We start from the raw sequence: 26,011 nt of genomic DNA, 5'->3' as shown, positions 1-26,011 counted from the left end.
TTTGTTTCAGAAGCAGCCCGCAAGAAAATTAGTCTCAAGGTTACCTATGGTATGTATACTTTGATAATAAATTTATTTTGATCTTTGAACTTTTTTTGTGCAAGCTTTTCCCCTCATGGACATTGCTGCTTCCATACCTGACTGTGATGCTACCAGTTAGGATGCTCTCCACTGTGAATGTAGAGCAGACCATTAACCCAGTATTAATTAGATGACGTTTCTGCCTCCTGTTCTCTTCAGACTGCCAATGTGTGAAAGCTAGAGTGGTAGCACACAGGCACTGGAACCACAACACAAAAGGTGTGTGCGCGTGTGTGTGGGACTGAATTTCATCCCAGGTACTTCAGAAGTAGCCCAACTCTATGTCCACTTGGGATAAGCCCCTCTGATATATTATTAACTTAATTTCAGAGGAATTGATCCAGACAGGGACGCTATAATGCCACTATCTGCAAGGCATAGCCCAATATGGGAAGTGTCGCGATGCACCGCAGATTGCTGACCATCTCGTGTGCAGCACACTGCTGGAAGCTCGCGGATAAGCCACTTGTCTGGTGCTTCTGCATTAGCGCGGTGAAGGAGAAAGGAAGGTGAGCGAGGTTTAGCCTATCAATTCCATTGCCTCTCGCGGCTTCTGTTCCAAGTTTAATGAACACACTGCCTCTCATAAAAGAGATAAAATCATCTCTCTGTGGCACAGCTTCTTGCTTATGATAAATCCCCTCTCTTCTTCCAGGTGTCAGAGAACATTTCGAGAGTGCAGTGTTATGTGTTTCACTGGAACAGGGCTGCAGGAGGACATACCCGATCAAAACTACTCCATAGACGGCTTCCAGACCGTTCTGGCTGACCAGAAGTGCACTAAGAGCGGTAAGCGTAAAGGAGTTGGGTGCTTACTGTTCTGGTTAACAACAGATGGTGCAATCCGGGTCATATTACGATCGAGGAATGTGTTTTGTAGACCGGATATTCAACTTCAGCCACATTCCACCGAGATTCAACACTGGGCGGCACGGGAGGTCGTTTCTGCCTGTGGCCATCGAACTTGCATCTCCTCCCGTGGAGGGTCAGACACCCTGAGCCAATAGACTGGTCCTGGACTTTTTTCCATCTGGCATAGTTTGCATTTTGTTGTTTGATTGTTTGTGGTTTTTGTATTGCTATATTTATGCTCTATTCTTGGTTGGTGCGGCTGTAACGAAACCCAATTTCCCTCGGGATCAATAAAGTATATCTATCTATCTATCTTTCTATCTAGTTCACACAGTGCCTCATGTTCCCTGTGCCACCTTTGTGCTGACTACCAAAAAGGCTTTCTGCATTGTGAAGTAGCAGGGTGCTAACTAAACCGTTTACTAACATGGATGTAACACCATGGTAATAGCTCAGGAACATGCAAAGAATTCCCAGCCCTTGGAGTTGTAATGATGCCCAGCTTTGACGTGGTCACTTCATTAGGCTGTGGGTAGCAGCTGAGGGCAATTATGGTGGATCTGCTAATCATGGTTTCCACATCTACCTCCTTAATACACACCAACTGATGCAGCAAAGGAAAATAATATTTCAGGCAAGCTGCCAGCCTCCCGGGATGAAATCAAACCCTGACTCTCTGTCAGCAGAGAGACAGACAGGAGCTTCAGAACTGCTGATAATGGGCCAGATGCAGCAGTAAAGCCATCCCGGGGCTCCCAGCCTGTCGTCTGGTATCTTGTTCGCTGATGACCGTTGAGTGGATTATGTGGGCAAACACCAATCAGGTTTTGATTTCACTATCATCCTGTCCACTTTTAAGTTCATTACTCAAACTAACTCAGGCTAACAGTCTCAGAGACTGGGCAAACTTTTGTGAAATGGGAAGTTGGTCTACTTATCTTGGTTTTGGGCTATACCAAACCAAGATATCGGTCACCCTTCCTCTTATCAACTTTGCTTATCACAACCATTTATACTGGGTGTAGTTACAGCATATTAAAGTCATTCAGCATGATACCACAGTGATTAGCGTAACACTATTACAGTAAGATCGAGATTCAATTCCCACCGCAGTCTGAAATGAGTTTGTACGTCCTCCCCACGACTGGATGGGTTTCCAATTTCCTCCCACATTCCAAAGGTGTACGAGTTCGGGTTAGAAAGTTGTGGGTATGCTACGTTGGTGCAGGAAGCATGGTGACACTGGCAGGCTGCCCTCACCGACCTCAAACTGTGTTGGTTGTTGACACAAACAACACATTTCACTGTACACAGGACAAATAAGGCTAATCTTTAATTTTTAAGTCACTATGGCTGAAGCTGTACGTGAAGATGGAATTATTTATGTTCACTTTAATTTTCCTAATGTGTGTGTCTATTAACATTGAGGAAACGCAAGCCACCCCATTCTAAAGCAGGAAAATATAAAGTCTTATGCAATAGAGCGTGCACACACACATAGAGTACTGTCCAAAAGGCTTAGGCACATATATATTGCGAGGGAGCCTAACACTTTTGCACAGTACTGTATTTGTCAACCATAAGACCATGAGATATAGGAGCAGAATTAGGCTATTTGGCCCATCAAGTCTGCACTGCCATTTCACCATGGCTGATCCAATTTCCCTCAGCCCCAATCTCCTGCCTTCTCCCCGTATCCTTTCATGCCCTGACCAATCCAGAATCTATTGACCCCCGCCTTAAACTTACCTGAAGATTCGACCTCCGCATCTGTCTGAGGCAACAAATTCCACAGATTCACCATTCTCACCTCTGCTCTAAATGGACGTCCTTCTACTCTGAGGCTGTCCCCTCCCGCTATAGGAAACATCCTCTCCACATCCACTCTGTTGAGGACTTTCAACATTCGAGAGATTTCAATGTGGTCACCCCTCATCTTTCTTGAAACTGAACTGAACACAATGTTCCAAGTTTGCGGAAGAGGCAAATTGTGGCCCCCCACACCCAACCACCCCCCCCCCAGCTTCAGTCAACGTGGAGCATCAAATGAATTTGTAAATCTGGCAGGAGCAAAGGATGTTGGGAATGGTGAGGGTGGAGCACCATGAGAGGAGTGTGGGAAGGAGTGCCAGGGGCGGGTGCTATCATGGGTGCAGACACACCCAGCCCAGACACACTAGGCAAGGTCATTTGATTCCAAACAATTGGTTTATTGATCATTACAGAATGTCTCTCTGGTGCTTCCTGCCCCCTCCCCTCTCCCCAACCATGATTCCCCTCTCCCTGCCCCCTTCCCACTCTCAGTACACAATAGAGACCCAGATCTGAATCAGGTTTATCACCACTTATGTATATCAGGAAATTTGTTCTTTTTTGTGGCAGCAGTACAGGGTAATACATAAAATTACTACAATACTGTGCAAAAAAGTTAGGCTCCCTAGCGATATATACTGTATGTGTCTAAGACTTTTGCGCAGTGCTCTTTTTGAGGCTAGCCACGGGGAATCACCGCCACACCAGTTCCTCTTAAGAGACATTTAAAATACGTGGTGTTCTCAATGATATTGGGTGTCCTTTTAGGCTTGTCTACCGCAAAGAAGGCTGAGAGGAGATTTTTTATTAGTCAACAAGTTTAAACAGGGGTGATAGAGTGAAGATATTTTCATTGTGGACTGTTTGGGGAATAAGGAACACAGATTAAAAAATCTGGTTGGAAACACTGAGTGAGTACAGGAAAGATTATTTTATAGATTAGTCATCAGCATCTACTGCCTGAGGGATGATACAAAATTTTTCAGGGATTTCAGAAAGGGAGTGGATAGGCAGTCAAGAGAGAGTAATCTGCGTGATTGTGTGGAAAGAGGAAAGATGTGACTGATTGGGATTTTTCGTCTTGAAGCTGGCATACAGTCAGTGGCCACTTTATTAGGTACACCTGCTCGCTAATTTAAATATCTAATCAGCCAATCACGTGGTAGCAACTCAATGCATAAAAGCATGCAGACATGGTCAAGAGGCTCAGTTGTTCTTCAGTCCGAACCTCAGAATAGAGGAATAATGAGATCTGAGTGACTTTGACGACGGAAAGATTATTGGTGTCAGACAAGGCGGTTTGAGTATCTCAGAAATTGGACTCTCTGGAGTTTACAGAGAATGTTGCGAAAAACAAAAAAAAAAACAACTAGTGAGCCACAGCTGTGTGGGAAAAGAGCGCATTGTTAATGAGAGAGGTCAGAGGATAATGGCCAGACTGGTATAAGCTGACAGGAAGGTGACAGTAACTCCAACAACCATGCATTACAACAGAAAAGCATCCCTAACCGTACAGCAAGTCAAAGCTTGAAGTGGATGAGCTACAGCAACAGAAGAACACACAAGGTTCCATTCCTGTGGCCCTCTTTATCACCTAATAACGTGGTCACTGAGTGTAGGTTTAAAGAGCTTAATAGCTTTGATTTGTGGCATAACAATTTAATGTTTCAATGACTGTATAAAAATAGACTGACTGAACTGTTGATCACTTACAGATGTAACTGACAAATAACAGACTATTGTGTTTTGCTTCCCATCGGCTAATAAAGCCTAGCCTATCTTATTTTGATATATAATCAAGTATCATTGTCTGGATCAGGTTTCTTAGGAATACAGCTGCAAACATACTGTAAGTCTACTTTTTTCTATAAAAATAAATATTCCAATTGATATGATTTCCAACATCTTTTATAAAGTAAAGGCAAAACTCAGTTCTTTGCATTCAGATTACAGCATCCAAAATAAAACTATCAGAAAAATACACTGCCACAGAAAATGATTCATAAGAAATAAAGATATGCATTATTTTTAAAAATTTTAATGCATAATAGGAAAGGATCTCTGTCTGATTTTCACCGACCATCCCCTCTTTACTGTATGTGCTGCATGTGGTGTATGTATTGTGTTTTGCACCTGAGTCCAGGAGAAATGTTGTCTCGTTTAGCTGTGTACATGTGTACAATTGGTTGACAATGAACTTGAATGAACTGATGAGTCAGTTGAATAAAAGCCGGAATAAGCACAGAAGACAGTCTAGAGAATGTATTCAGAGTTGGAGTCTCCAATGTCCACTTCCGAAAGTGTTTCGACAACAAGATCACACACTGGGCTGGCAGAGCCCTAAAGATCTAGCTGCCACGGTCAGTGGCAGGTACTGAGTGGAATAGCATGAAGGACAAACTGCTTTCAATCATTCTCACTACTTTAGCAGTGGCAGGTGCATCCATTCATGATACCATGACCAGTATCCTTGTGGGGGTCAAAGCCTGGTTTGATCTCTCTATCTGTTAAGTGGCATTACTATAATGCTAAATGGGGTTGACTCAGAATAGACCTGGAAGTTCTGCATTGGGCTGGCATGGGTACCATTAGCAACAGCCAAACTGTGCACCACCACAATCCATAACCTCATGGTCCAGCAAGCCTTTCACTCTATAGTTTAATCCTGTTTCCGTGACAAGCTGAGAAGATCATCGGGGTCTCTCTTCCCGCCATCACAGACATTTACACCACACGCTGCATACGCAAAGCAAACAGCATTATGAAGGACCCCACTCACCCCTCGTATAAACTCTTCTCCCTCCTGCCATCTGGAAAAAGGCACCGAAGCATTCGGGCTCTCACAACCAGACCACGTAACAGTTTCTTCCCCCAAGCCATCAGACTCCTCAATACCCAGAGCCTGTCTTGACTCCAACCTACTATACACTCTACTGTGCCTACTGTCTCATTTATTATTTATTATTATTCATTGTAGTGCCTGCACTGTTTTGTGCACTTTATGCAGTCCTGGATAGGTCTGTAGCCTAGTGTAGTTTTTTTGTGTTTTGTCTTACATAGTTCAGTGTAGTTTTTGCATTGTTTCATGTAGCACCATGGTCCTGGAAAACGTTGTCTCATTTTTACTGTGTACTGTAGCAGCAGTTATGGTTGAAATGCCAATAAAAAGTGACTTGACTTGAAGTGCTGAAAAGCATGCAATAGATAGGATGTTCCAACCGGGTGAAGATGCAGTGCAGGACTGCATGCACACTCCATGGCAAAAAATGGAATGCAATGGATAGAGTAAAGTGATCTCACTACCAAAGCCTTGCATCTCACCACATCTAGCAATGCATGGTGGTGGAACATTGAAGAGCTAATGGATGAAATTAGGTGTCAGGGTGGAGATATGTCTCTAACAAAGGAGGCATAAGGTGCTCCTTCCGTCCACTAGCCTGCAGGTCACCTTGGGCAATGTGTAACACCTGCTTTGCCCCTGATCAGGGTTTACATGAAGCCACGGGGGCAGGTGGTGGATGGCTGTATGAGCAGCAGGTACATATCACAAGCCCTGGCTATGCGACTACTGACGCCAGGCAGCTAATCTCTGAAGAGTATTGATAATGGCTGGGGTTTCCCATCTTGTAAAGACACTGCCCAGAAGAAGGCAATGACAAACCACATCTATAGAAAAGTTTGCCAGGTATAATCATGGTCATGGACAGATGGGAGACCATGATTGCCCACGGCATACTGATGATGATGAATAAATGAAGGAAGTTCCAAGAACCTTACAAGACCGTAACAATGGTCGTACATGTCACAGAAGTAGCAGACGATAACCATCATCAACAAGAAAGAGTTACGAACTACCCTGAAACCCCATGGCATTGTTACTTGCCATAACAATTTGGGGGATCACAATTGATCAGAAAGCCACCTATGTACCCAGATGCCATGGGAATGTGGCTGGGGAGCTACCTGTAAGTCTGTTGTGATCAATCACAGATGCAGCTTTGGATGGATTTATCAAATCGAAAAGTAGGCAAGTGAATAACAGTAATTAATTTTTTATAGACAGAGCAGTGTCACAGCAGGACAATCACTAGATACCCTTCAATAAGTGACTATGATTAACCAAAACCTTTCCATCACAGAAGATACAAATCAGCTGTGTGATAGAACACTTACCTGGATGTGTGCATCTTCAAGAACACTCAAGATGCTCAATATCACACAGTAGAAAACAATCCTCTTGATTGCTACTTTAGTAACCGCCCAGAGCACTCAGGAGATGCAGTGTACAGATTTTGTTTTCCAAAATGCACAGTATCCACTCACTAGGCTGCTCCAACAGCACCTCTCAAATCCACAAACTCCACTGCTAAGACTGTCCTAACTGTCCGTGAGAAAATGGTGTCGAGTCATCTGAGCTTCAGGCACATGGGAGCATGACCAGTTGCAGACCCTGTTCACCCTTCAAGCCACACGTCATTCTGACTTGGAAATCTGTTGCAGGAACTGGCTCTAAATCCTGTAAATCTCTGCCTAGCAGCACAACGGGAATACCTTCACTAGGTTCACCAACATTGTCTGGTGGACAATTAGGCAAGGGCAATATAAGCTGTCCATGCTAGTCAAGTACAGATCACCGGTCAGTTTGATAGATCCACCCGAAGCTACAAGCCATGAGGTACTTATCACAATAGAGCTGGCTCTTCAAACTCATTACAATGAGATCTGGGTGTAAATGTCCACTTCACATCATGTAGGTATCAATAAACCTTGACAGACTCTCTGACTCAACTCTGACCAGGCAGCTCTATAAACAATAATATCAAAATTCCATTTTTGTAGTGCCTAATTCCCCAAATGGGTGGCAGAGCAGAGATACATCTCTACCAAAGGGGGTTTGAGATGCTCCTTCCCTCTGCTTGCCTGTCGGTCACCCTTGGGCAAGGTGTAGCACCTGCTTAGCCCCCACCGCCAACCCCGATCAGGGTCATGTGAAGCCATGGGAGCAGGTGGTGGATGGTCGTATGAGCAACTGGTGCACATCACAAGTCCTGGTTATGCGACCACAAACGCCAGGCAGACAATCTCTAAAGAGTACTGATAACAGCTGGAGTCACCCATCTCACAAAGATACTGTCCAGAAGACAGCAATGGCAAACTACTTTTGTAGAAAAGTTTGCCAAGAACAACCATGGTCAAGAACAGTTGGACAACCATGATCGCCCTCATCATACGACATGAAATATAACGAATGAATGAATACCCCAAAAAGAGCCCAGTGAAGGCAATTATGAGTTTCATTTCAGGTTGAGTATAGAAAAATCCAACTTGGGACAGCTGTAGCCAGGTTCTTTTGAAATGGAGCTTGAATTTTCTACCCACACTAAACATCTGAATCAAAATTTTCAAGGGTTAGTTTGATTTGCATAACTTGCAGCTTTGTATATTTAAACAAAGCTGCAAGAATGTTTACTTATAATTTAGTTCCTAGGAGGGTTTAGATTTAAAATATTTAACACAGCAGTTTCCAATTTTTAGCAGTAACTAAAAACAGGTTGTTTAAAATTGGAACCGATGCAATAACTGTAAAGTCAACGGAAGAACAACTAATTCTGACATGTTCATTAATTGGTCCATTCTTGATCTCATTTCAACGCCATTTATTAGCAAGAGTGTAAAACAACAATTTGAATTCATAATGCATCTTTGAAACAATAGCATGTTCAAATATTCTTCACAGGAGCTTTATCAAAAGAAACAATTATTTACTGAGATACAGTGTGGAATAAGCCTTTATGATCCTTCAAGACACACTGCCCAGCAATCCCCTGATTTAATCTGGGACAATTTACAATGACCTATTAACCTACCAAATGGCACATGTTTGGACTGTGGGAGGAAACTGGAGCACCCAGAGGAAACTCATGCTGTCAAAAGGAGAACGTACAAACTCCTTACAGGCAGCAACGGGAATTGAACCCAGTTCGCCTGTACTATAAAGTGTTGTGCTAACCACTACGTTGCCATACTGTCCTAATATGAGGGCATCTGTCCAAAGAGGTAGTCCTGAAGAAGTATTTTAAAGCAGTATGCCATGGACCCCTACCATTAATCGAGGAGTCCATTGACTCAGGTTTGGGAACCCCTGATTTTAAAGGAAGAAAGCAATTGGATGGGGTATTATCTCTGCTGCTGAGATGATATTCTGGGATGTCAGTGGGCCAGAGGGTGAGAAGTGTAGGGGCTTCAGAGGATTGCTGGGCTGGAGCTGATTACGCAGATTGGGATTGGTCAGGTCGTGGAGGGACTTGAAATCAAAAATTTTAAGAATAGTGGTGACTAGTTAGGATACTATGTAGATTAGCGAGCACTGGCGACAGGTGAAAGGGAAGGTACATGTTAGTTTAGAGGCAGCAGAGTTAGAGAGACTGGAGGTACTGTCTGGGCAGGAACTTTCACTTTAACACAACACTGGAGAATTAGAAAGTAAATCAACCAAAATATAAAGACCTCAGGATCTGTACATAATATTAAAAACATAATTAAACACGTAACTTCAGGGTGGGGAGGAGGAGAAGATGGCGGCATGACGCAACGCGCGCAGCCACTCCGGTGAATGATATTTGTTATGTGTCAAGTAAGGTACCGTGCACAATTCTGATTTGATGGAGACAGACGTGAGACTACGGAGGAACATCTGGAGAAACCTCTGAAATGCCCGCTTCGCTGCCGCTGCTACTGTGTGGTAACCGGAATCTCCGGAGCAGAAGGCCCCAAATCCTCGGCTTTGCTTGTTTCGGCGGCTGGGGTGAGGTCAAAGGCGCTCGGCAGAGGATGGCGCTTGGGAGGCTGTATCGGAGGGGCTGGACGGAGGCTTGAAGTTTTCGGACGGGCGGCCTCAGTGTCGGCTGTGGTCGGGTGCTTCCAATGCATCGGCAGTTGTCGGTGCCTGGAGGTTTACGGCAGGGAGTTTCTCCCTTTTGCCACCTGCTATCGGGGACTCGGGAGTCAATCGACTTGGGACTTTGAGACTTTTTTTTAATGTGCCCATGGTCTGCTCTTTATCAAATTATGGTATTGCTTTGCACTGTTGTAAGTATACGTTATAATTATGTGGTTCTGTCAGTGTTAGTCTTTGCTTTGTCCTGTTTTTTTGTGATATCACTCCGGAGAAACACTGTATCATTTCTTAATGCATGTATGCATTTCTAAATGACAATAAACGAGGACTGAGTGTCCTCATAATCTAAACTGCAGATGCTGAAAGTCTGAAATATATTTCATTGGGAGTTTGAGGAGATTTGATATGTCACTCTCGAATTTGTACAGGTGTACCGTGGAGATCATTCTAACCGAATGCATCACTGTCTGGGATGGGGGGTGGGGCTACTGTACGTGATCGAAATAAGCTGCAGAGAGTTTTCAACTCAGCCAGCTCCATCACGGATACTAGCCTCCCCAGCACCCAGGACATCTTCAAGGAGCGATGCCTCAAAAAGGCAGCGTCCATCGTTAAGGACCCCCATTACACAGGACATGCCCTCTTCTCATTACTACCATCAGGAGCCTGACAGCACACACTCAACTTCCCCTCGGCCATCCGATTTCTGAATGGTTATTGTACTTTTTTTGTACAACTTATTTAACTATTTTATATATTATATATATATATTTACAGTTTGTACTATCAGGCATTGCAATGTACTGCTACCACGAAAGCAACAAATTTCACAGTATTTGCTGGTGATATTCAACCTGATTCTGATTCTGAAACTTTCAATAGGTCAGGCAGTAACCATGGAAAGAGAAACTGAATCCTTCAGGCCTGGAGAAGAGTTTTTGACCCAAAATGCAAACTCTGTTTCTCTTTCCACATTTACTGCCTGACCTGCTGGGCATATACAGCAGATTGGTTCTTTAATTTCAATACATAGCTTTCCAGTGAGACAAGCTCCTCCAGAAAAGAGAAGGGTCTGGATGTTCTTTAATACATTTCCAAAACAAAAGTGGTGTGCAGCTGCAAATTGGCTTAACTGAGAAAGAGAGGGAAAAAAAGCAATCTGCACACACTTCCAGGATCCTTTGAGCCAAATAGGAAATTTGATTCCCGGCTTTTTAGCAAGATTTTACTTCTGCACTCTTTGAACCTCACTAGTCTGAAAAACAGCAGCTCTTTTTGCTTACTAGAATATTTTTATTTATTTTATTTAGAACTACAGCATTGTAACAAACCCTTCCAGCTCAACGAGCCCCCGATGCTCAATTATACATACAAACCCCTTACATATATTTTTCAAAAGTCAGTGAAGACTAGTGAAATCCATAAGGACTGGAAATGGGCTAACATTGTCCCGATACATAAGAAGGGTGACCACACTGACCCTGGTAACTATTGACCAGTAAGCTTAACATGTATCATAGGTAAGATAATGGAAACATTAATAAAGAATGAGAAGAAACAGCATCTGATAAGAACAGGCATGTTAGCAGAAAGCCAGTGGGGGTTCAGAAAGGGGAAATCATGTTGTACTAATATGCTCATGTTCTATGAAAAGGCAACTAAAATTTATAATCACAATAGAGTGGTTGATATCATTTACTTGGACTTTCAGAAGACTTTTGACAAGGTAACCCAAGAGAGGTTAATAAACATATTACAGGAGGTAGGGGTTCAGGGTAAGGTCTGTGAATGGGTGCAGAATTGGCTCGAAAACAGAAAACAATGAGTTATAGTGAGAGGATCATTTTCACACCTAGAAGATGTTAGAAGTGGGGTTCCCAGGGAACAGTTTTGGGGCCGCTGCTATTTTTAAGCTACATTAGTGATTTGGATAACACATAACATATAAACTAAGTAAAATTTACAGACGACACAAAATTAGGGGGCCAGGCTGATAACATTCAGGCAGCAGAATCAATACAGTTAGATATAAACAGATCTGGGCAGATAAATGGAAGATGAAATTTAATATAAGGAAATGTAAAATATTACACATCGGAAGAAGAAATATTAGATACAGATGTACAAAGGGGGTCTTGAGTTAGAAAGTGTATGAGAAGGATTTGGGCTTCCTGGTAGACTCATCACTATTAACGTCTAGACGATGCACAGAAGTGATTAGGAAGGCTAATAGACCGTTGGGCTATATAATGCAGTCAGTGGAGTTCAAGTCTAGAGATCTTCTCCTCAAGCTGTATAAAGCGCTTGTGAGGCTACACCTTGAGTACTGTGTACAATTCTGGTCTCCATATTTTGCTAGGGGTGTGAAGTTGCTGGAGAGAGTTCAGAGAAGGACAAGACTTATTCCAGGTCTGTAGGGTATGAACTATGAAGAAAGATTGAAAGAATTTAATCTTTTTATTCCAAGTAGACGTAGAATGAGAGGGGACAGGAGAGAAATATTCAAAATCATTAAGAGTATAAGAAAAGTGGATGCCAGCTTCTACTTCAAAATTAATCCATCAACAAGGATCACTAGGGTCACAGGTGGAGACTGGTTAAAGGGAGATTTCGGGCTAACACCAGGAAGCATTTCTTTACACAGTGAGTTGTGGACACATGGAATCAACTACCTAGAGACTTTCAAATCTAAACTCAATAGTTATTTCTACACTCTATGTGACTAGGAATTTGGCAAGGTTTGTTGGGCTGAATGGCCTGTTCTTGTCAAAAACTTTCAAATGTTCTAATCCCATGTGACCAATTAACCCACTGATCCATATGTCTTTGGAATGTGGGAGGAAACTGGAGCACCCAGAGGAAACCCTCATGGTCACTGGGAGAACGTACAAATCCTGTGACAGAATTGAACCTGGATCACTGGCATTGCAGTGGTGTTACGTTACCATACCACTCCCTGGTATTTAAAGACCAACATACAAACTATATTCATTATCCTCAATCCGACCTTTTGCAACTTTAAACACATACTGCTAGGCAACCGTCAAGGAGTCGCCATGGAGAGACGACATGGCTTGGGCTCTAAAGACATATCTCCTGCAGACACTGCTCCCTATCAGCCTGACCAGGTTTTAGTCTCTTTGGGAAGGGTTCTTCCCAGTGTTCCTTCAAGCTGAAACAATCCCCTGTAGCTGAAAGTTAAGGCTGGTATTGTGTTATGACCCTTTAAGAACTGGCTGCCAAGAACACAGCTGCTAGGCTAAATGTTTACAGCTCTGACAATTTATAGCAGAAGTAAACTTGCACAAAAGCTAGCAAAGAATGACATTACCCGAGGAAACACAATTATACGGTGATAGGGGACTCGATAGTTAGAGGTGCAGATAGGAGGTTCTGTGGTTGTGACAGAGGATCCAGGATGGTTTGTTGCCTCCCAGGTGCCAGGGTCAAGGATGCCGCTGATCAATTGCATGACATTCTGAAGTGGGAGGGTGACCAGCCAGATGTCGTGGTGCACATCGGTACCAATGACATAGCAAGGAAGAGTGAAGAGGTCCTGGACAGTGAGTATAGAGAGCTTGGTAGGAAGTTGAAAAGCAGGACCTCAAGGGTGGTAATCTCAGGATTGCTACCTGTGCTAGGTGCCAGTGAGGGTAGGAATAGGATGCTCTGGAGGAGGGACAAGTGGCTGAGGAACTGGTGTAGGGGGCAGGGTTTCAGATTTCAGGATCATTGGGACCTCTTCTGGGGCAGGTGGGACCTGTACGAGAGAGACGGGTTACACTTGAACCACAGGGGGACCAATATCCTTTCAGGGAGGTTTGTTAGTGCTACTGGGGAGGCTTTAAACTAGATTTGCAGGGGGATGGGAACCAGAGTACCAGAGCTGACAGTGTGGCTGGGGTGAAAATAAATGATATTGAAAGTTTAAGCAAATTCGCTGATAGAAAGGTTGTGAGTGGTGGTAAAAATCTTCTGAGGTGTATATATTTCAATGCTAGGAGTATTGCGGGGAAGGCGGATGAGTTGAGAGCGTGGATTGACACGTGGAATTATGATGTTGTAGCAATTAGTGAAACTTGGCTACAGGAGGGGCAGGACTGGCAGCTTAATATTCCAGGGTTCCAATGTTTCAGATGTGATCGACGCAGAGGAATGAAAGGTGGGGGAGTAGCATTGCTTGTTAGGGAAAATATTACAGCAGTGCTCAGGCAGGACAGATTAGAGGGCTTGTCTACTGAGTCCTTATGGGTGGAGCTGAGAAACAGGAAAGGTATGGCCACATTATTGGGATTGTATTACAGACCACCCAATAGTCAACGAGACTTGGAAGAGCAAATCTGCAGAGAGATAGCAGGCAACTGCAGGAAACATAAAGTTGTGGTGGTAGGGGATTTTAATTTTCCATACATTGATTGGGACTCCCATACTGTTAGGGGTCTAGATGGTTTAGAGTTTGTAAAATGTGTTCAGGAAAGTTTTCTAAATCAGTATATAGAGGGACCAACTAGAGGGGATGCAATATTGGATCTCCTGTTAGGAAACGAATTAGGGCAAGTGACAGAAGTCTGTGTAGGGGAGCACTTTGGTTCCAGTGATCATAACACCATTAGTTTCAATTTGATCATGGACAAGGATAGATCTGGTCCTAGGGTTGAGGTTCTGAACTGGAAGAAGGCCAAATTTGAAGAAATGAGAAAGGATCTAAAAAGCGTGGATTGGGACAGGCTGTTCTCTGGCAAAGATGTGATTGGTAGGTGGGAAGCCTTCAAAGGGGAAATTTTGAGAGTGCAGAGTTTGTATGTTCCTGTCAGGATTAAAGGCAAATTGAATAGGAATAAGGAACCTTGGTTCTCAAGGGATATTGCAACTCTGATAAAGAAGAAGAGGGAGTTGTATGAAATGTATAGGAAACAGGGGGTAAATCAGGTGCTTGAGGAGTATAAGAAGTGCAATAAAATACTTAAGAAAGAAATCAGGAGGGCAAAAAGAAGACATGAGGTTGCCTTGGCAGTCAAAGTGAAGGATAATCCAAAGAGCTTTTACAAGTATGTTAAGAGCAAAAGGATTGTAAGGGATAAAATTGGTCCTCTTGAAGATCAGAGTGGTCGGCTTTGTGCGGAACCAAAGGAAATGGGGGAGATCTCAAATAGATTTTTTGCGTCTGTATTTACTAAGGAAGCTGGCATGAAATCTATGGAATTGAGGGAATCAAGTAGTGAGATCATGGAAACTGTACAGATTGAAAAGGAGAAGGTGTTTGCTGTCTTGAGGAAAATTAAAGTGGATAAATCCCCGGGACCTGACAGGGTGTTCTCTCGGACCTTGAAGGAGACTAGTGTTGAAATTGTGGGGGCCCTGGCAGAAATATTTGAAATGTCGTTGTCTACGGGTGAAGTGCCGGAGGATTGGAGAGTGGCTCATGTTGTTCCGTTGTTTAAAAAAGGATCGAAAAGTAATCCGGGAAATTATAGGCCGGTGAGTTTAACATCAGTAGTAGGTAAGTTATTGGAGGGAGTACTAAGAGACGGAATCTACAAGCATTTGGATAGACAGGGGCTTATTAGGGAGAGTCAACATGGCTTTGTGCGTGGTAGGTCATGTTTGACCAATCTGTTGGAGTTTTTCGAGGAGGTTACCAGGAAAGTGGATGAAGGGAAGGCAGTGGATATTGTCTACATGGACTTTAGTAAGGCCTTTGACAAGGTCCTGCATGGGAGGTTAGTTAGGAAAATTCAGTCGCTAGGTATACATGGAGAGGTGGTAAATTGGATTAGACATTGGCTCGATGGAAGAAGCCAGAGAGTGGTGGTAGAGAATTGCTTCTCTGAGTGGAGGCCTGTGACTAGTGGTGTGCCACAGGGATCAGTGCTGGGTCCATTGTTATTTGTCATCTATATCAATGACCTGGATGATAATATGGTAAATTGGATCAGCAAATTTGCTGATGATACAAAGATTGGAGGTGTAGTAGACAGTGAGGAAGGTTTTCAGAGCCTGCAGAGGGACTTGGACCAGCTGGAAAAATGGGCTGAAAAATGGCAGATGGAGTTTAATACAGACAAGTGTGAGGTATTGCACGTTGGAAGGACAAACCAAGGTAGAACATACAGGGTTAATGGTAAGGCACTGAGGAGTGCAGTAGAACAGAGGGATCTGGGAATACAGATACAAAGTTCCCTAAAAGTGGCGTCACAAGTAGATAGGGTTGTAAAGAGGGCTTTTGGTACATTGGCCTTTATTAATCAAAGTATTGAGTATAAGAGCTGGAATGTTATGATGAGGTTGTATAAGGCATTGGTGAGGCCGAATCTGGAGTATTGTGTTCAGTTTTGGTCACCAAATTACAGGAAGGATATAAATAAGGTTGAAAGAGTGCAGAGAAGGTTTACAAAGATGTTGCCGGGACTTGAGAAACTCAGTTACAGAGAAAGGTTGAATAGGTTAGGACTTTATTCCCTGGAGCGTAGAAGAATGAGGGGTGATTTGATAAAGGTATATAAAATTATGATGGGTATAGATAGAGTGAATGCAAGCAGGCTTTTTCCACTGAGGCAAGGGGAGAAAAAAAAACAGAGGACATGGGTTAAGGGTGAGGGGGGAAAAGTTTAAAGGGAACATTAGGGAGGGCTTCTTCACACAGAGAGTGGTGGGAGTATGGAATGAGCTGCCAGACGAGGTGGTGAATGCGGGTTCTTTTGTAACGTTTAAGAATAAATTGGACAGATACATGGATGGGAGGTGTATGGAGGGATATGGTCCATGTGCAGGTCAGTGGGACTAGGCAGAAAATGGTTCGGCACAGCTAAGAAGGGCCAAAGGGCCTGTTTCTGTGCTGTAGTTTCTATGGTTCTATGGTTCTATACTGTCCCTTTGGTCTCACAATGAATATCTTAGCCTTTATGGGATTTCAGTTATGACCTTCCTATGATTCACGATAACACCATTAGAAAGTTGTAAAGCAATTTCCAGACCAAGGTCTGTTACTTATCAAGAAGAATTCTCACTTTCTTCAGAATGATGTTTACTTAAATAACAAAAGGAAGAGAGCTCCTCTTGGGGCCAAGAAATTGAGAGGCTTTGAGCAAAATGGCGGTGTAGTGGTTAGCACAACAGTTTACAGTATCAGCATCTTGAGGGTTCAATTCCCTCTGCTGCCTGTGGGGAATTTGTACATTCTCCCCGTGAGTGCTTGGGTTTCTTCCGGGTGCTCCGGTTTCCACCCACAGTCCAATGATGTACCAGTTGGCCATTGTAAAAATTGCCCCGTGATTAGGCAAGGGTTAAATCGGGGGATTTACTAAGCGGCACGGCTTGAAGGGCTGGAAGGGCCTATTCAGATGAAAATGTTGCTGCACAACTTTTTATGAAAACATGAAATGTATAAACTCCATCTGAAATAAACAATAGATAAACTCCACAGATACGGGTCCACATTAGCTCACATTTTTGCTGATCTATAAACCTCCCATTCAAATATTGACCACTCTTCTTTGTCATTCTCACAATTTCCAGTTTTCATTCAGATCCTAAAAATTTCCCAAGTTATTCCCTTCCGAAATGAAATATCCATTTGTGTGAAGTAAATATAAAAGTACTTGTGAAGAGTTGCTCACCTACAACCTTTGGGAATTTCTGCCGCTTAATGGGAATTCTGGGCAGCTTGGTGCTGATCTGGCTGATGGTGCCACGCAAACGTCTCCGTGCCTGCTTGCCTCTGACGGTGATGACTTGGTTGGAACTAGTGGGAGATAGAGCACATAATGTTAGATAGGTACTGGCACTTCCAGTTTGCAACTCTCTTTATGCGTGGTTTTACTTTCCGTTTTCCCAAAGCAATCCATAAATTATGCACAGTACACTGTCCAGCCGGTGAATCTGCTATCAACAAAAATACCCATAGAATAGTTAGTCTGAAGAAATACATCCACAATTGTAATTGCAAATTACTCTAAACACTGTAGACAACATGCCTCTGAAATTCAGCTCCATTAACTTTGGCAGAAGACTCTGAACCAAGACGAGACTGCATTGTCTCTCCTATTCAGCACCTTTATCAAGAATGGTCAGCCTTCCTTCTTCAGCTATGTTAGAACTGTTGGGGGAGGACACCGTCTTTGATCAGTAGAGACCGAGTATTAACTATTAACTTGTACCATCTGCCACAAGTAGGACTTCCCGGTGGCCGTACAGTTTAATTCCAATTCCCGTTCCGGTTCAGACATCTCGATCCATAGCCTCTTCTTATGCCAAGGTGAGGCCACCCTCTGGGTGGAGGAGCAACACCTTATATTCTGTCTGGGTAGCCTCCAACCTGTTGGCATGAATATTGATTTCTCCCTCCGGTGAAAAATGCCTTCCCCTCTGACCTTTCACTTCTTCTTACCTGCTTATTACGTCCCCCTGGGTCCCCTCCTCCTTCCTTTTCTCCTATTGTGCACTCTCCTCTCTTATCAAATTCTTTCTTCTCCACTCCTTAACCTTTCTCATCCACCTGGTTTCACCTATCAGCTTCCAGCTAGCCTCCTTACCCTCCCCCCACCTTTTTATTCCAGTATCTTCCCCCTTCCTTCTCAGTCCTGAAGAAGGGTCTTGACTCGAAACATTAACAGCTTTCTCCCTTTCATAGATGCTGCCTGACCTGCTGAGTTCCTCCAGCATTTTGTGTAGGTTGCTTTGGATTTCCAGCATCTGCTTGTGTTTGTGACCTACTCCTGAACCTTTGATTCTGTTTACTTCAGGGGAATAGCGAGAGCAAGAGAATCGTTTGGATTTAGTGTCAGCAGCCAGAGACAAATTTCTCCCTAACTGGACGTCCACGTGCACTTGACTGCAAAGAAGGCAGCTGACAGGAGCATACAAAGAGACAAGTTAGCAGCTGGAACAGGGTATACAATCCTTCAGATCTGCTCCCCCAATCAATAAGGTTGTTCCAGATATAACTGTAACCTTACCTCACATATCACCCCCAGCAACAATCTACCACACCGACTATTGAGAATTTAACTTTACTTTAAATATATTCAACAAATATGCTTCTACCACCCTTTGAAGAAGCGAATTCAAAAGATTTGTGACCCTTTGAGAGAAAAAAATCACCTCAGCTCAGTCTGAAATGGACGAGTACTTATATTTGCAGAATGACCTCTAGTTCTTGATTGACTCAAAAGACCTGATCCTCACCCAACATATCAAATCCACTCAAAATGGATTATGTTTCATTCAAGTCTTTTCACACTATTTTAAACTCTGACAGGCAAAGCTCTAACATGACTTTCTTATAAGTTTGCAAAGATTTGGCATGTCATCTAAAGCTTTGGCAAACTTTTATAGATGTGAGGTGGAGAGTATATTGGCTGGTTGCATCATGACCTGGTGTGGAAACACCAGTGCCCTTGAATGGGAAAGGCTACAAGGAATAGTGATACAGCCCAGTCCACCATGGGTAAAGCTCTCCCCACCACTGAGCACGTCCACATGGAGCGCTGTCACAGAAAAGCATAGTCCATCATCATGGACCACCACCACCCAGGCCATGCCCTCTTCTTATTCCTCCCATCTGGAAGTAGGTTCAAGAGCCTCAGGACCCACATTTACGAGGTTCAGGAATAGTTATTACCTCTTGAACCAGAGGGGATAACTACACTCTCCCATCACTGAACGGTTCCCACAACCTATGGACTCACTTTCAGGGACTTTTCATCTCATGTTCTCCATATTTATTGCATATTTATTACTGTTAATATTATGTCATTACTTTTTTCTTTATTTTTGTATTGGCACAATTTTTTTTCTTTTGCACACTGATCATTTGTCCATCCCGATAGGTGCGGCCTTTCACTGATTCTATTGTGTTTCTTGCATTTACTGTGAATGTCTTCGAGTGAATAAATCTCGGAGTGGTATATGGTGACATATACAGTACGTACTTTGATAATAAATTTACTTTGAACTTTGAATGATCAACATTTCCTCTTAAGATAACCCATCCATTTTGGATATCAATGAAACAAGCCTTCTTTGAACTACTTCAAATTCATTACATCCTTCCCTATATAGAGTGACACTCTCACAGTCCTCCAGAAGCACCTTCAACAATCCTCTAAGTAACAGGAAACAAAACCTCTCTACTTTTGTGTTCAAGTTCCCAAGCAATAAAGATAATATTCTGGTAGTTTTCCTCATTATTTGTAATACCCTACATAATAGCCTTTGACGATCCATGCCACGAGGATCCTGATCTGTATTTGAATTATGCAACTAATGTGCACAATTTTAAACTTTGATTTTGCGAAAATAGACCATTTTCCCACATTAAACTCTGTTTGGCAGATTCCCATGTCTAATCTCCTTACATCGATTTCTAAGCCTGCCTATGCTTAACATGACCTGCAAATTTAAAAACCATAATTTTGATGCCTTCGTCAAAGATGTAAGTTCAAAGGATTATCGAGGTATGTATATGTTACCATACACTACCTTCAGATTCATTCTTCTGCAGGCATTCACAAAAGAACAGAGAAGTACAATAGAATCAATGAAAAGCCACACACAAACAAAGACAGACAAGCAACCAATGTGAAAAAGGAGACAAACTGTGAAATAAATAAATTAAACAAATAAATAATACTGAGAACTTGAGTTGTGACCGAGAAAGTGGGGCTTCGGGTTGTGGAATCCATTCAGAGTTGAGGTGGATAAGGTTATCCACACTGGTTCAGGAGCATAAGTTCAGATAAATTGTAAAAAGCTGAGCCCTCAGCACACCTAATTAAGTCTTACCAACCAGTAACTAAAAAGTGACATTTATTCCTGCTCTATTCCTTGCTAGCCAGCCAATCTTCTGTACACACAACTTTGTTATCATTTATGAGCTTTATCTTTCACAAAATACCTTTGACACAGCATCTTATCAAATGCCTTCTGGAAATTAAAGAACAGTTAATCTACCCGTTCCTTTTTATCCACAAGATATGTTTCTTCTACAGCAAACTCATATAAATCAATCACACATGATTCCCTTTCACAAGACCATGAACTAACCTGGTTATTTTGAACTTTTCTAAGTACCCCATTTCTTTCATATTTTCTTCTAACCTTTTCCAATGACAAATGTTAGGTCAACTGGCTTATAGTTCTCTGCTTTCTATTTCCCTGCCCATTTGAATAAAAGAATAATGCAGTATGTGTTTTTTCTCAATCTAATATTTACTTCTCTGAATCTAAACCCGGGAATTTTGGTGAATTAAGCCATCCCTATCTTTGATTTGGATTTTTGATCCGAGAAAGGCTTACTTTAAGGAGATGTGAAAGGATTTAGAAGGAGTGGATTGGGACAAATTGTTTTATGGGAAGGATGTAATAGAGAAATGGAGGTTATTTAAAGGTGAAATTTTGAGGGTACAGAATCTTCATGTTCCTGTTAGGTTGAAAGGAAAGGTTAAAAGTTGGAGAGAGCCATGGTTTTCAAAGGATGTTGGAAACTTGGTTTGGTAAAAGAGAGATATCTACAATAAATATAGGCAGCATGGAGTAAATGAGGTGCTCGAGGAATATAAAGAATGTAAAAAGAATCTTAAGAAAGAAATTAGAAAAGCTAAAAGAAGATACGAGGTTGCTTTGGCAAGTTGGGTGAAAATAAATCCAAAGGGTTTCTACAGTTATATTAATAGCAAAAGGATAGTGAAGGATAAAATTGGTCCCTTAGAGAATCAGAGTGGACAGCTATGTGTGGAACCAAAAGAGATGGGGGAGATTTTGAACAATTTCTTTTCTTCGGTATTCACTAAGGAGAAGGATATTAAATTGTGTAACGTAAGGGAAACAGGTAGTGAAGTTATGGAGACTATGATGATTAAAGAAGAGGAAGTATTGGTGCTTTTAAGGAATATAAAAGTGTATAAGTCTCCGGATCCTGACAGGATATTCCCTAGGATCTTGAGGGAAGTTAGTGTAGAAATAGCAGGGGCTCTGACAGAAATATTTCAAATGTCATTAGAAACGGGGATGGTGCTGGAGGATTGGCGTATTGCTCATGTTGTTCCATTGTTTAAAAAGCGTTCTAAGAGTAAATTTAGCAATTATCGGCCTGTAAGTTTGAAGTCAGCGGTGGGTAAATTAATGGAAAGTATTCTTAGAGATGGTATATATAATTATCTGGATAGACAGAGTCTGATTAGGAACAGTCAACATGGATTTGTGCGTGGAAGGCCATGTTTGACAAATCTTATTGAATTTTTTGAAGAGGTTACTAGGAAAGTTGATGAGGGTAAAGCGGTGGATGTTGTCTATATGGACTTCAGTAAGGCCTTTGACAAGGTTCCACATGGAAGGTTAGTCAGGAAGGTTCAATCGTTAGTTATTAATATTGAAGTAGTAAAATGGATTCAACAGTGGCTGGATGGGAGATGCCAGAGAGTAGTGGTGGATGATTGTTTATCAGGTTGGAGGCCGATGACTAGTGGTGTGCCTCAGGGATCTGTACTGGGTCCAATGTTGTTTGTCATATATATTAATGATCTGGATGATGGGGTGGTAAATTGGATAGGTAAGTATACAGATGATGCTAAGATAGGTGGTGTTGTGGATAATGAAGTAGGCTTTCAAAGCCTTCAGAGAGATTTAGGTCAGTTAGAAGAGTGGGTTGGAGGATGGCAAATGGAGTTTAATGCTGATAAGTGTGAGGTGCTACATTTTGGTAGGACTAATCAAAATAGGACATACATGGTAAATGGTAGGGCATTGAAGAATGCTGTAGAACAGAGGGATCTAGGAATAATGGTGCATAGTTCCCTGAAGGTGGAATCTCATGTGGATAGGGTGGAGAAGAAAGCTTTTGGTATGCTGGCCTTTATAAATCAGAGCATTGAGTACAGGAGTTGGGATGTAATGTTAAAATTGTACAAGACATTGGTAAGGCCAAATTTGGAGTATTGTGTACAGTTCTGGTCACTGAATTATAGGAAAGCTGCCAACAAAATAGAGAGAGTACAGAGAAGATTTATTAGAATGTAACCTGGGTTTCAGCACCTGAGTTACAGAGAAAGGTTGAATAAGTTGGGTCTTTATTCTTTGGAGCGTAGAAGGTTGAGGGGGGACTTGATAGAAGTATTTAAAATTACGAGGGGAATACATAGAGTTGATGTCGATAGGCTTTTTCCATTGAGAGTAGGGGAGATTCAAACAAGAGGAAATGAGTTGAAAGTTAGGGGGCAAAAGTTTAGGGGTAACACGAGGGGGAACTTCAGAGAGTGGTATCTATGTGGAACCAGCTTCTAGTGGAAGTGGTAGAGGCAGGCTCGACATTGTCACTTAAAGTAAAATTGGATAGTTATATGGACAGGAAAGGAATGGAGGGTTATGGGCTGAGTGCAGGTTGGTGGGACTAGGTGAGAGTAGGCATTGGGCATGGACTAGAAGGGCTGAAATGGCCTGTTTCTGTGCTGTAATTGTTATATGGTTGTATGGTTATATGGTTATATCAACTATCTCACTAATCATTTCTTTTAAGACTTCAGGATATAGTCAAGGACCCAGGGACTGTTCAGCCTGAAGGTCCAACAATTACTACAGAACCACTATCCTGATAATTGGAATTTTCCCCCAGTTCTTCCCTCATGATTCCCAATCTGGTGCTATTTCTGAGCTGTTGCTTTTGTTTTCTACAGTAAATACTGATGCAAAATAATTTCTTAATTCACTTTTTATTGATATACAGCGAAGAATAGGCCCATCAGCCCTTCAAGCCACGCTGCCCTGCAGCCCCCCAATTTAATCATAGCCTAATCACAGGACAATTTACAATGACAGTTAACCTACTAACTGGTACATCTTTGGACTGTGGGAGGAAACCAGAGCACCAGGAGAAAACACACACAGTCACAGGGAGAATGTACAAACTCTTCACGGGCAGCGGCAGTCACCTGTACTGTAAGGCGTTGTGCTAACCGTACACGCTACTGTGCCATCTCTTTGTTTTCCATTATTAATGCCCCAGACACCCTTCCTTTGGGAACATTACTCACCTTCTAATCATTCTTTCTTTTTGAAATGTATATAAAGAATTATTATCAGTTCTTGCACTTCTAACTAGTTATATCGCATGCTCTAATTTTTCCTCCTTTATTAATCCTTTCGTTGTCATTTTTGATCTTCTGACCTGGCAACCATCTTTATGCTTTGAGTTGGATACTACCATTAAACTCTTTGGTTAAGCACAACTGGTGGAAACTTCCCATGATAGTTTTTCTCACTCATTACATATCTCTATTCTTCATATTCTGACAGCTCTCCTTTCATATCTACCTCTGCATCTTAGCTGATAGATCCCTGAACCAAATGTGCTAGTTCCATTTAGTTGGTTCTTCTTTCCTGTTCTTATAATTTCCCTGATTTGAGCTTCAGGTGCTCATTATGTTCCTATTCTTCTCTTCCCCAAATAGAATGTAAAATTCAATCATATATGATTGCCAATACCTATGGATGCTTCAGTCTGAGGTTATTAATTATAATCCTATCTCCTTGTAAAATAACCAGCACTAGAATTGCCTGCTTTCTGATTGGCCAAAATATGCTGCTATAACAAACCATCCTGAAAACTCTTCCAACTCTTCATCTAGAATTCCTCATCCAGGGTACCTTCACATATCTGATTCTACTTGCCTCTATGTAAAACTATCCAAAGCTTTTGGGTATATCTTTTTTGACAAGTCCCCATTATTTCTTGGTTCCTTAAGGTTGTTACAGTAAAGTGTGGTGATGGAGATAAGATCGCACTATTTATCAAATGCTCCCAATGTGTGTGGCTCAAATGGCCTCTGACAACCAAGTCCAGCTTCTGACCTTCAAGTGTGGGTTAGCTACTGAGTCCAGTGGACAGGAGAACAGGCAAAGGCAGATTACTGGTGCCTTAAAACCAGTCACTTTGGGCAGATGGAGCTTGTCAGCTATCTAGGAGAAGGAAAACTCTGATCTCAAACCTCTGCTGCCCACTATACCCACTCACAGGGAAGGCTTTGGGAGTGAACCATGTGGGAGAAATCTAGAGCTGGAGACCCTAAGGTAGCACTATGTTGAGCTCAAAGTTGACTGGCAACTTCTGTGACGCTACGAGTGCCAAACTGTATCGATCTCTGCCGTTCCTTTGCTTAGAGAGGGGGAGGTTGCTACATGGGCAACAGCTTGCTCTCCATATTGTACTGCCCAGGTTAGCGTACCTAGACGGCTGGCAAGCAATATCCAAGGTCGACTCTAACTGACGGAGGCCTCCTACCCATTATTACATCCTTTATATTGTGTCCTATTACATTTTAATCATTATGGGTTTGTACACTATTCACACAGTGAGCTCTTAAATTTATTACTGCTTACCTTTTAAAAACCTCTGGTTTCCTGATCTTAGGACATCCCAGTCCATTGTACAAAGTCAGACTGACTCTATACCATTTACCACATTTCTATCCTTCGAAAATGTTACCAATCCTTCAACGTTCAGGTTCCCAATCCTGTCGTCTTTATGAACCATAGTCTGAAGTGAGAGTTGTAAAACACTAATCATCTGGAAAGTGCCTGTTTTGGGTTATTTCTTGCTGCCCAATGCAATGGAAGAAAACATCCATCTCATCAGCCTAACAGGGGACGACAGCCTGACCTTAAACGAGCTGAGAAATTTTGAGCGTATCTGGCTATGAATCAGAACCTATCCCCGTGTGCTGGAGTACTCACTCATTTCCTCGATTCTTCTTGTGAAAGAGACAGTAACAACATAAGAAGAACAGGAGCAGGAGGAGCAGGAACAAGATCAGACAACCAGCCGCAATCACGCCGACTCGCCCGTTGGAACCTAAGTGAAGAGAGGAAAAGAAGATGAGCAACTTGACAGCAGTTGAAACCTACTCACTTTCAAACTGCTTCATTAACAACAAACCATAGGATAGAATACACTGGAGATTTTCTGCAAGCGTGATGCTTGTGAGAGGGTTTGGTTGCTTTTGGAGCAGCACAGTAGCATAGCGGTTAGCGTAACACTGTTTATTTATTGATTGATTGATTGGAACACAACACGGAATTGGCCTTTCCGGCCCGTTGAGCCGTTCCACCCCGATTTAACCCTGGCCTAATCACGGGGCAATTTACAATGAACAATTTACCGGCACTATTCAGAGGATGCAGCCTCAGAATAGAGGGGCATCCTTTTGGAATGGATATGAGGAGGAATTTCTTTAGCTAGAAAGTGGAGAACCTGCAGAATTCTTTGCCACAGGCAGCTGTGAAGGCCAAGTTTTTATGTATATTTAAGGCAGAGGTTGATAGATTCTTGATTGGTCAGGGCGTGAAGGGATACGGGAGGAAGGCAGGAGACTGGGGCTG

General features: G+C 42.5%; 1 protein-coding gene across 2 annotated transcripts in view; it reads right to left on the bottom strand.

Moving 5' to 3' along the window:
* scarf2 (scavenger receptor class F, member 2) overlaps positions 1 to 26,011 on the bottom strand; it is a 102,640-nt gene that overhangs the window by 7,466 nt on the left and 69,163 nt on the right. For both annotated transcript variants that reach the window (XM_072247984.1, XM_072247985.1), the window contains exons 8-9: positions 25,367 to 25,484; positions 17,260 to 17,384 (exon numbers count right to left, since the gene is read on the bottom strand). In XM_072247984.1, the coding sequence (XP_072104085.1) occupies positions 17,260 to 17,384; positions 25,367 to 25,484 (243 nt within the window). The remainder of the gene's footprint in view (positions 1 to 17,259; positions 17,385 to 25,366; positions 25,485 to 26,011) is intronic.

The sequence above is a fragment of the Mobula birostris genome, chromosome 31 (assembly GCF_030028105.1).
Source record: "Mobula birostris isolate sMobBir1 chromosome 31, sMobBir1.hap1, whole genome shotgun sequence".
In the NCBI taxonomy this organism is placed as follows: domain Eukaryota; kingdom Metazoa; phylum Chordata; class Chondrichthyes; order Myliobatiformes; family Myliobatidae; genus Mobula; species Mobula birostris.
The sequence above is the reverse complement of the archived record's forward strand: the minus strand, read 5'-3'. Positions and strand labels throughout refer to the sequence as shown.